Source organism: Girardinichthys multiradiatus, chromosome 11, assembly GCF_021462225.1.
Source record: "Girardinichthys multiradiatus isolate DD_20200921_A chromosome 11, DD_fGirMul_XY1, whole genome shotgun sequence".
In the NCBI taxonomy this organism is placed as follows: Eukaryota; Metazoa; Chordata; class Actinopteri; order Cyprinodontiformes; family Goodeidae; genus Girardinichthys; species Girardinichthys multiradiatus.
The window spans coordinates 9,756,664-9,769,095 of NC_061804.1; the positions used below are offsets into that span (position 1 = coordinate 9,756,664).

Genomic DNA, 12,432 nt, shown 5'->3' on the forward strand with positions numbered 1-12,432 from the left:
TGGTGCTGTTTTGGTGTTTTTTGTTTAACAAAAGATGGATATCGAGCTTTTCTTTTGAAAAATTATGACTCCATGCAAATGTTTGTGATTAACAAATAGAATAGAATAGAAAAGAATAGTCTTTATGGTCATTGTACTGGGGGGTACAACGAAATTGAGCTGAAGGTACTGATGAAGGTATTTATGTTTGCTGTCTCCTGACTTGTTCCATTTGTATTAACATGTTTTGTTTGCATATATTTCTATAAAGTCCAGTAGTTGGCATTGGGCCAGAGAGTTGGATTTAAAGACAAGGTAAACAGTTAGAGCTGCTTAGGTTCAGTTGATGGTTCTACTAGTAAAGGTTTTGCCTGATATCAATGGTAGGTTCATATCAGTGGTTTATTTTTCAGATTAACAAATATGAAGGCTAATTAAACAATAGGTGCTCTTGATATAATGGGCCTCCCTTTTAATATTTTAGACCATGTCCTTTTTAAAACACTAGTGTTATAGTGGTAGTAGAGGTTGGGGCGGGGGTTGAGGCAGGGTCTAACCTTTGGACCACGATTATGCTAGAATCACCACTGAATGAGCAGTTCAAGGCTCTTATTTAAAGGATTAGTTAGTTGGTGAGATTCTCTGAAGTTATTATCTATAATAATTTTTACTGTAGCAGGGACAGGAATGCTGGTGAGACTTGATGGGAAGATGGAAATACAGGACAATCCCAGAAGAAAACTTGTTAGAGGTGTCAAGGGTGTTGGTTGATTGGGACCGGGATGCAGACAGACGCTTGAAAGCCACATGGATAGTAGTCTTCTTTCTTTAATAATAAATAACGATGGGGTATGTAATGAAGAGGTCTTCATTACTTGGACTATCCCTATTTAAGTAATTCATAGCACTTTGAGAGCACCTTTGCACTTTATTAAAATCACTTTATCTAGCACTTTAACAAACACTTTATTTAGCACTGCACTTTAGGCATTGATTTGCACATAATCATTTGCACACAGGTTTTAACTTTTTATTGAATATTTTAGTGATGAGCATGTAGCCTTTTGTTCCAGGCTCTGCACAGCTGCTCCTCATTAAGAAGTGGGGTGGGTGTGTGCGAAAGGAGAATGGTTAGTCAGAGCAAATAAGGTCTACTGTTTTGAAACTTGAGCAAATGTTTGTGTAAAATCTGTTTAAAAGTGTGAGTGTCCTCTCCAGGGTGTTTGGACAAATATTTCCCCGAGGGTTCAGACACCATTTATAGGTTCCGGGAGAGACCATGGAAAATGTGGGGGGTTTTGTGTTGTTTGGGTGTGTAGGTTTAAAAAATATTAAATATTTATAAAATGTAAGGGGGAATATGTATATATTTGATACATGTATTGTCAAAACAAGGTGAGATCTTTCCATGTAATCCATACATTTAGTAACTGCTCACAGTTAACTCCATAAAAGTTACAATAAATATCCTTATATCCTTATGTGTAAATCCATGCAATAATTATTAAAACACTCAGTTGAAGCAGTGAGGAGAGAAACAAGCATGTTCTCATATTCTGGAGCTGAGAGACTAGAGAGGCCTGTGTGGAGCCACATTTTATCTGCCACATATTATCTGTCTTATCTTTTGCAAAAATATAAACAAGTATATCCAAAGAAATGATGTATGATGATTTTATATTCTTTCACATGTATTGAATAAAATTAGTAGTCTTTGATTAACAAGTTAAAAGATGTATGATTGAAATGTGGTTAAGAACTGAGAATTAGAGGAAAAACATTAAGGTTTGACATTCTCAGTCAGCTATATATGAAAGAAATATAACATTAATCATTTGTAAAGCATGAATAAAAAGAATGAAGAGATGGTTTTGCAACGGTGTTTTAAAGTGAATGCTGAAAGCTGAAGAATGAAATGTGTAATACTGTGTAAAGTTTAAAACTGAGCAGATTGAGCAATCCCTTTAGACACGGGGAAGTAGGAGGGAGGGGTTAGCTCATCGGACAACGAAAGTATGTTTGAGTTGGAAGTTGTGAGATGTTAAATTCCATGTAGAGAATGGTTTAGACCTTTTATCAGCTGTGCCTATTTAAGGCTGCAATTGTGTCTTAAGAGGCTTGATGCTGTTAGGCTGAATGGTGTGCGCCTGAATAAACCAACTGCTACTTCCGCCTTCCTCTGCCTTTGCTATTATTTCTCACTGGCAATCCAGCTGCAAAGGCCACCAGGTAACAGGGTAACACTGGAATACGGAGCTGGAGACACAGGATGATAACAGGAGGAACCAACGAGCAACAAGGAAAACCAGTAAGTTAACGTACAGAGGGAAGTGCAACGTGAACCAATGGGGAAGAGAGGCAGGTAATCAGGGTGAATACTGACAGGTGTGGTGATCAGGTGTAGGGAACTGAGGGAATTAGGTTACTATGGCAACGAGAGCTGGGAAACGCAGAGACAGGAGGGGAACTAAACTAGAGCCAACTCTAAGGGAAACAAACACTGAACTAACTCGGATGAACAGGGAAAAGAAACCTAAACATGAGCTAACATAAAATAGTAACTCAAACTAAATCTAAGGACATGAAAAGAACTAAGTAAACAAACAGAAATACTGAACAACAAAATAACTGATTCCCAGACTGAAAAATAAGGAACTATACTAGAAATAAGGCTGGGGAGAACAACTAATAATAAGGAAAACAAACCCCTGAGTAAACAATAACTAAAGGGGATCTAAAGACAAGGAGAGGACAAGCCACTAGAACTCAGGGGCTGAAGTACAGAGAGAACAGTCACAAAACTAAGAAACACCAGGCAGGAAAAAATAAACATAACTACTAAACCAAAAGGAATAGAAACACCTAACTGAATAAGTGAACAAACACAAAACACAAAATGGCAGATCCTGACAAGAGGCTGTAGAAGACTAAATTATACAAAAATCATAAAGTGAACAAACATTAAGTTTGTGCATGTACGTGCACTCCAGAATAAACCTAGAATAAAAATCAAATTTATATGGTCAAGAATCAAAATATAGTGACTTTAAGATTACATCATCACCAACAACCAATGAGAGGGAATTCTGCGTTGCTTAGCAACAGAAAACAAGCTGTCCATTGAAGACTGCATGCTCACATGTTGATGTTCTGGTTTCTCTGGACTTTAACTTTCCTTTCCTTCTTCCTGCCATGGCTGAAATCACCATGTGTGAGCCTGGTGAGCTCTACAATCTCCTCAACCAGCGCCGGTGTGTGTCGAGGCTGGCAGAGATCAACTACCTCTGTCTGATTGGTGAGATTTCCGCTCAAATGATTTGTTGTTGACACTCCAGCCTTTTCTGATGGTTTTTTGGTTGTTTTATTCTGGTTCTAAAATCCTGGTTGACTCATTGAAATTTCATTTCTAAACAACTTTTATGGTTTTTTTTGTTTTTTTTATAGATGCCCAGGAAACCCAGGACTACCGCACAGGTCATATTGTAACAGCCAAAATTATGAAAATGGTATGGAAATCGAGTCTCTCTGTCTGTCTCTCTGCCTTTCTTTATGTCTGTCTCTCTGTCTTTCTGTCGATAAAAGTCTTGTCTCTTTTCTCAATACTATGATCTTCTCAAAGCTACCAAATATAATTTCACATGTACCGTTATCTACCAGGGTTTTTAAATTAAAGAACAACAATTTTATTTTTGATTTTAGCTTTCATACATTTCTTTCAAGGGGACATTAGATTTTTATAGAAGATGACTGAAAAAGCCCATACTTAGCAACATTTTTTAGACTATTAGTGTCATTCCTAGTGGAAACGTTATGCATATATTGCATGCAAATGCCTAGGAAAAACTGCTAAAGCTAGCATTGTTTTTATTACCTTTAAATTTTAAAACATTGCTCAAATTTTTAGCATTTTGATCAAAGTTATAAAGTCTCACATGCAGCCTTGGAGCTGCAGGTTGACCCCTGGTCTGGATAGATTGTGCAACCAGGAACTGGTCCCTCTCCCTGTATATGCTCCAGCTCTGGGAAATGTAGTCGAAGACCAAGTGCTGCCTTGTTGGCAATAGGGGGTGCATCAATCTGCTTAAATTAAAGATTGGATTGTTCAGATTTTTTCAGTGTCAGAATATGCTGCCTCTATAATAGATTCATCTATATTAAGGATTATGTAAACATCTTTACCAGATGTGCTGAAAACATAGCTCAACCAAACAAAGAATCCAGGGTAGCTAGCTCAACAAAATGTGCAATTTAACTTTATGTCTATTATTTTGTCAGACCAGGAAATTTGGACCTCTTTTTACTAATTGCACCTTTAAATGAATTGGTGTATCTAAGAAGTAAATATGGATTAAGCTACTCTAATCTTCATTCATGGTTTACTTTCAGAGACCTTTCTGTAATCACTGATATTTCTTTTATTTCACAAATGATTCTAATACTTATCTGCAGGGTGCAGATGGTTCATGCTACTTGCCGGATGCAGTGGAGATTGACAGTATGCAGCACATTGTGGTCTATGACAGTAACACAAGCTGTTTACTGGAACAAGGTACATCTTTTATAATTCTGGATCTGAAGTCATGTAACCATATACCTTGTTCACAAACAGCCACAGATATTAATTATGCTCGCTGTGATTTTAGGAAGGGCAGTCGACTGTGCCCAGGTGCTGGCAAAATCCAGCTCCCATCCAGTTCAAATACTGACAGGAGGCTTTAGGACGTTCTCGGCTCTGTACCCGTTTTTAAGGACTGAGAAGATCCTTTACACAATCACTGTAAAACTCAACAAATGCAAGCAACTTTATTTTACACACCATTCAGAACCAGTTTCAGTATCTATTCAGCCTAGATTTGAGTTAATAAAGTTCACAGACAAATAAACTATCACAATCATTTGCTGCTCAGTCCCACACTATATACACTGGCTTGCAAAAGTATTTACACCTTAAGCTTTCTCACAATTTGTCACTTCACAACCACAAACTTTAGTTTTATTTGGGTTTTATGTGACAGACCAACACAAAGAGTGTTCTTTTGTGTGGCATGTATTTGTATGTAATCCAGATTCTAATTCCCCTAAATAAAATCTGGTGCAACCAATTGGCTTCAGAAGTCACCTAATGAATTTCGAAGGCAGATCTAAATATTGCTAAGAATCTATAAATGCTCTCCATCCAGTCGGGCAGAGATTGAGTTATTCTGCAGAGGAAAATTAGCCATAGATTCAGTTTCTAGATGTGCAAAGCAGGTGAAGACATACCCCAGAAGACTGCAGCTGTAACTGCAGTGAAAGGTGGTTCTACACAAACTTGACCCAGGTGGACTCATTATATAGGTATGCAGACTTACTTTTAGTAAAAACAATATCTGTCATTTTCCTTTGACACCATATTATGTACAATTTTGTGTTGATCTACTACATAAAATCACAAGAAAATACACTGAAGCTCTTGAAAAGGTTGAGAGGGTATGAATACTTTTGCAGGACCTACATGGTGTACTTGGAATATTCTATCCAGTAAATGCTAAATCCAAATACATAAATACAGAACATATAAAAATATTCTCCTTCTTTTAAATGTTGTACACCACATGGAGATGATCAGTACAGATATAATCAATTCAATTCAATTCAAAAATACTTTATTAATCCCAAAGAGAAATTAAATGTAATCACTAAGATAACCCAGATAATAAGATAATAAGATAACTAAGATAATCACTAAGATAGCCCAGAATAAAACCAAAGGCAGTGATTTCTTTCAGGTAATATTATCTTTCTTTGGATTAATCTCAGGAGCTGGAAAACCTGACGATTTATCCAGTGGAGATTATATCTGGACTTCTGTATATGGGAGACCAGAAACAAAGCCAGGATGCAAACACCCTGAAGGACCTGAAAATCAGCGCTACTGTCAACCTCTCACATTTTACTCAGAATGACTCTGCAGAGTAAGACAAGATCAAATCTGCGAACCTTTCATGTTCCTTTCTAAGTTGCTCTCATTTTTTAAATCACAATTGTTAACCTCTATGTCTTTAAGCGGGACCCAGGTGATCCTTAACATCCCAGTAGCTGATGACGTGGAGTCGGACCTATATTCAAACTTCCAAACAGTATGCTGGTTTATTAGTGAGTATCGCCCATGTTTTTGTTTAACAAGTTGGAGTTAAAGTGTGTTGTCTTTACAGCTTGGATTCAGCCAATCTGAGTCAATACTTTGTAGAACCACTTTCTGCTGCACTTACAGCTGAAATGTTTCTCTGTACCAGCTTTGCTCCCCTAGAGACTGAAAGTTTCGGATATTCTTCTTTGAGAAATAGCTCAAGCTCGGTACGTTTGGATGGAAAGCATCCGTAAACATACATTTTCAAGTCTTGTCACAGATTCTTGGTTAAATTTGGATCTGGACCAGGCCATTCTAACACATTTAACATAGAATATGCTTTGATCTAAACCATTACATTGTAGCTCTGGCTGTGTGTTAAGGCTTTGTTGTTCTACTGGAAGGTGAACCTCCACCCCAGTCTGGAGTCTTTTGCAGCCTCTAGCAAGTTTTCTACCAGGTTCTTTATTTACTTCCATCCATAGTTTCTGTCCAGCTTCCCTCTTCCTGCTGAAGAAAAGCATCCTCACAGCATGAAGCTGCCACCACCACATTTCACCATGGGAATGGTATGTTCAGGATAATGTGCCACTTTTGTTTCCACTACACATGGTGTTTGGCATGTAGGCCATAGGGTTCAACATTGGTCTAATTTGATTAAAGCATCTTCTTGCTCATATTTGTTGCGTCCCCTATATGACTTGTGGCAAATTGCAAATTAGATTTCCTAAGGCATTTTTTTAAACAATGGCTTTCTTCTTGCTGTTGTTCCTATAATCTCTAAAAAACCTCTGCAGTCAGAAACAGGACAGTTGCATCTATACTAACACTAAATTAGAGAGACGATGGCATGATGAGGACTCTATTTACCAACTGAAACCATAAATAATTACACGTTGGCTAAAAGGTTCTAGTTTTGGTCTAATCTGACCAGAGGACCTTCCTCTAAATGTTTGCTCAAGCATTTCTTTGTGCCACTCATTCATGAAGGCCAGATTTGTGGAGTGCACAGCTATTAATCTATAGATTCTCCCACCTGAGCTGTGGATCTCTGCAGCTCCTCCAGAATTACCACGGCCCTCTTGGCTGCTTCCTGTCAGTTTAGGTTGACGTCCATGTCTTGGTAGGTCTGCAGTTGGTCTATCCTCTATCCATGTTCAGAAGATGGATTAAACAGAGCTCTGTGAGATGTTCAAAGCTTGGGATATTGTTTTAGAACCCAACCCTGCTGTAAACTTCTCCAGAACCTCCTCCCTGACCGGTCTACTGTATTCCTTGGTCTTCATGATGCTGTTTGCTCTCTGATGTTCTCTAACAGATTTCTGAGGCCAGAAACAGAACAACTGGATTTATGAGGTTAAATTAGACACTGTTTGTTGTTTGCACTGGCTTTTATTTAGGGGTGTCAAAGTAAATGCCAAATTTGTAAAAACCCTACTTTATGTTGGTCTATCAAATAAAATCCTAAAAAGGAATAAATGTATTAAGTTTGTGGCTGTTATTTGACAAAACGTGTAAAACTATAAGAGTATGAATACTTTTGCAAGGCGCTGTGTACTCTTCACAATCAGCGTTTTTGTTTTATAGGAGTTTAATGAGAGTCAGTTATAGCCTCCAGGGCGTCCTTAACACTGATTTCGTTATTTATCCAAGCATTACTGAAACAGAGCCAGTGCAGGATTAATATTTAATTGTGTTTTATTTACAAAGCAGCCGATCTGACATGTTCTTCAATTAAGGTACTTTTTTATTTTAATGATTCACTTTAAATGAAATAAAGTCATAATATCACATAAACACAACATTTCATGTGACTGCAGTGGGAGGTTAAATAAATGTTGTTTTGGGTTAGTTAAAACAGGGAATAAATTAAATGTTAGGTGTTTCACTCTGGGTCTCATAGCTCAGGTTGCATTCTGCCCCCTGGAGGATGATTATTTTTTTAATAAAGGAGCCTAAATCTTATAGCGCTTTGCATATTTTTGTAGACTCCAAATTGCACAAATTATAATTTTTACTGGATTTCAATCTTAAAATATTTACTTGGATTTTAGTGCATTTCTAAATTAATATTCAGAATGTGATTTGAGTTATTTGTCATTCATTCAGGATTTGACTTTTCCAGTTTGTTCACCAACTTCCAGCCTATTTGTTTTTTATCAAGTGGTAAATGACAGTGGGTTAACACAGCTCTCTGCTTCTGTCTTTGTTGTTTAGATTCTCACATAAATGCAGGATCTCGTGTCCTGATCATTTCCAGGCAGGGCAGAAGCCGCTGCAGCGCTGTGGCCATCGCCTTCCTCATGGACCACTTCAAATACACACTGGAGGTAAGTGGGAGTCATTCAGTCCATCGTGAACACAAATCATTAGAGCAAAACACTATTTTTTATTTTTTATTTTTTCATATCAAAGTAACAATTTTATCAATGGTTTAATGTGATTAATTCATGTGAAATGTTTTTTTTTTTTTGGATTGTCTTAAAAGAAACTGTGAAAAACAAACAATAAGTTGTGATTTTTTTGGGGGTTTTAAAATAATAAATGGGGAAAAAAAGCGCATTTTTCTTTTTGTGGTTTTAAAAAAAAATGGCTCAACAGAGTCACATTTTATTTGATTTGCTCTTCATGTTGAAGATTACAAAATTATTTGCAAAGAGAAAGTGAAAACATTTGCCTGTTTTTTTATTATGACTCCCTCTACACCAGTAGTAGTTTTCTTTCTCTCTCCTCCTGCACAGTTAAACTACAGATGTTCGAATGAAGTCCAAAACAATAGAAAAAATTGCACTTTGATTAAGCACTAAAGTGGAGGCTCAGCTCAGCTTTAGATACCAACTTCAGCATCATTAGCCAGTCATAGTGTGCAGCCATGATTTCTTAGTGTTTACACCATGGATAACACAAAGGGATTTCCATTCTACAGTAGACATGAAAATAATTCATTTAAAACTTATTCAACTGTAAAATAACTTTAGCTAATTTTTTTTGTTGGTTTAATTTTTTGAAGCATTTGTGCCTCCCCAGGGGCCTTGCCGCCCTGGGCGTAGAGACATTGTCCATCAAAAGTTTAACTCCTCCATACATCAACTTGTGCTCTAGTACACGCCTAGCCCTGTGACGTCACAGCCCATAAAGGATATGACTAGGAGTGTTTTCACATTGTGCTCACATGTGTTGAAAATGTAAATAAGGAAATTATTTTTATACTAATTAATTTGGTGGTCATTTTTTATGTTTTTGGCCATCTGAGTGTTTAGCGGTGAAAAGTATGTGGAACCACACCTTTTGTGGTGTAGAGATGAAACAGCACCTGCTATGCTCACAGCATACAGTCCCATTTATATCATTCAGTCTTTTTTAGTCCATTGTTCCAAGGTTTGTTGGATTGGATTATATATTTATATATCACTAACTTTGACACAAAACCCAACGATCATGAAATCTACTCGTGGCTACATCATCCGGCCCTGTTAACATGGCGGTTTTTTTTTTTGGGTGAAAACAGAGTGTTCGTACGCAGGTGCATGTTGAGTTTCAAGGAACATACCATCCACTAGTGGCGTCACAGGGAAATTACATCGTTTTTACGTTTCTACTAGTGTTGAGTGCACGGAGATCATTAAAACGTCATGAAGATGTGTTCACAGCAATGGAAAAACAGTCCCATTTTCAATGGATCGCAATCGTGTGGACTGGTCCTAGTGAGGATAAAATCTTCTCAAATACCTTTCAAACAAAGCCAGCAACTGTTTATTTCTTCTAAAATGTCAAATTATTTTAAAGAAGACACTAGCCTTGAAGTTGGAATGAAAGCATATATGATGCATAACCTCGTTGATTTGCCTTTTTCAGGACGCCTGGAGGCACATGATAAAATGTAAACCCAGCATGAGGCCCAACACAGGGTTTCTACAACAGCTGTGTGACTGGGAGGTTCACACCATGGGAAGGAAACACACAGATTTATCAAAAGCTCAATTTTAACAAAAGATGCATCGTATCAGTCTATCTGTATGTATATCCTTATGCTGGTCAGCTTCTTGAATATTTGCTTTAAAAAGGCAATTTGCTAAATTTCCCTAATAAACTTATTTATGTTATTTTTGCCATGAAAAGTGTTTTACATTTACATGTTAAATAAGAATTTCTGACAAAACAGTAGTTAAATTTAATTAATTAAAAAGTATTATAACTCATTACTAAGTTTAGTCATGTGCTATATTTTTAGAGGTAGGTAGATGATACTACATTTTGGTGCTCATCACATTGTATTGTGTATTTATTGTTCTTTATTTGGAAGAGCAGATATAGTCTCTTATCTTTCTCTGATTGACAATGAAACTGAAACACCTGTCATTTTAGTGTGGGAGGTTTCATGGCTAAATTGGACCAGCCTGGTTGCCAGTCTTCATTGATTGCACATTGCACCAGTAAGAGCAGAGTGTGAAGGTTCAATTAGCAGGGTAAAAGCACAGTTTTGCTCAAAATATTGAAATGCACACAACATTATGGGTGACATACCAGAGTTCAAAAGAGGACAAATTGTTGGTGCACGTCTTGCTGGCGCATCTGTGACCAAGACAGCAAGTCTTTATGATGTATCAAGAGCCACGGTATCCAGGGTAATGTCAGCATACCACCAAGAAGGACGAACCACATCCAACAGGATTAACTGTGGACGCAAGAGGAAGCTGTCTGAAAGGGATGTTCAGGTGCTAACCCGGATTGTATACAAAAAACATAAAACCACAGCTGCCCAAATCACGGCAGAATTAAATGTGCACCTCAACTCTCCTGTTTCCACCAGAACTGTCCGTCAGGATCTCCACAGGGTCAATATACACGGCCGGGCTGCTATAGCCAAACCTTTAGTCACTCATGCCAATGCCAAACGTCGGTTTCAATGGTGCAAGGAGTGCAAATCTTGGGCTGTGGACAATGTGAAACATGTATTGTTCTCTGATGAGTCCACCTTTACTGTTTTCCCCACATCCGGGAGAGTTACGGTGTGGAGAAGCCCCAAAGAAGCGTACCACCCAGACTGTTGCATGTCCAGAGTGAAGCATGGGGGTGGATCAGTGATGGTTTGGGCTGCCATATCATGGCATTCCCTTGGCCCAATACTTGTGCTAGATGGGCGCGTCACTGCCAAGGACTACCGAACCATTCTAGAGGACCATGTGCATCCAATGGTTCAAACATTGTATCCTGAAGGTGGTACCGTGTATCAGGATGACAATGCACCAATACACACAGCAAGACTGGTGAAAGATTGGTTTGATGAACATGAAAGTGAAGTTGAACATCTCCCATGGCCTGCAGAGTAACCAGATCTAAATATTATTGAGCCACTTTGGGGTGTTTTGGAGGAGCGAGTCAGGAAACGTTTTCCTCCACCAGTATCACGTAGTGACCTGGCCACTATCCTGCAAGAAGAATGGCTTAAAATCCCTCTGACCACTGTGCAGGACTTGTATATGTCATTCCCAAGACGAATTGATGCTGTATTGGCCGCAAAAGGAGGCCCTACACCATACTAATAAATTATTGTGGTCTAAAACCAGGTGTTTCAGTTTCATTGTCCAACCCCTGTATATACATGTGTGTGTGTGTGTGTGTGTGTGTATATATATATATATATACACACACACACACACACAGCTCAAAAAATAAAGGGAACACTCAAATAACACATCCTAGATCTGAATGAATGAAATATTCTTATTGAATATTTTGTTCTGTACAAAGTTGAATGTGCTGACAACAAAATCCCATAAAAATCATCAATGGAAATTAACTTTATTAACCAATGGAGGCCTGGATTTGGAGTCACACACAAAATTAAAGTGGAAAAACACACTAGAGGCTGAACCAACTTTGATGTAATGTCCTTAAAACAAGTCAAATGAGGCTCAGTATTGTGTGTGGCCTCCATGTGTCTGTATGACCTCCCTACAACACCTGGAGATGCTCCTGATGAGACGGCAGATGGTCTCCTGAGGGATCTCCTCCCAGACCTGGACTAAAGCATCCGCCAACTCCTGCACAGTCTGTGGTGCAACGTGACATTGGTGGATGGAGCGAGACATGATGTCCCAGATGTGCTCAATCGGATTCAGGTCTGGGGAACGGGCGGTCCAGTCCATAGCTTCAATGTCTTCATCTTGCAGGAACTGCTGACACACTCCAGCCACATGAGGTCTAGCAATGTCCTGCATTATGAGGAACCCAGGGCCAACCGCACCAGAATATGGTCTCACAAGGGGTCTGAGGATCTCATCTCGGTACCTAATGACAGTCAGGCTACCTCTGGCGAGCAATGGAGGGCCATGCGGCCCTCC

The 12,432-nt window shown here is 38.5% G+C and overlaps 1 protein-coding gene across 2 annotated transcripts; it reads left to right on the forward strand.

The window, feature by feature from the left end:
• Positions 1–2,192: 2,192 nt before the first annotated feature.
• Positions 2,193–10,191, forward strand: styxl1 (serine/threonine/tyrosine interacting-like 1). Of its 2 annotated transcripts, XM_047379731.1 has the most exons (9): positions 2,193–2,287; positions 3,179–3,274; positions 3,424–3,485; positions 4,429–4,528; positions 4,623–4,756; positions 5,779–5,933; positions 6,026–6,114; positions 8,306–8,418; positions 9,944–10,191. In XM_047379731.1, the coding sequence occupies exons 2-9, from the start codon at positions 3,187–3,189 to the stop codon at positions 10,073–10,075; spliced, it is 873 nt and encodes a 290-aa protein (XP_047235687.1). In that variant the 5' UTR covers positions 2,193–2,287; positions 3,179–3,186; the 3' UTR covers positions 10,076–10,191. The 2 variants fall into 2 exon arrangements, with proteins under 2 accessions (XP_047235687.1, XP_047235686.1); XM_047379730.1 differs by lacking the exon at positions 2,193–2,287 and having other exon boundaries at positions 2,386–3,274.
• Positions 10,192–12,432: the final 2,241 nt, after the last annotated feature.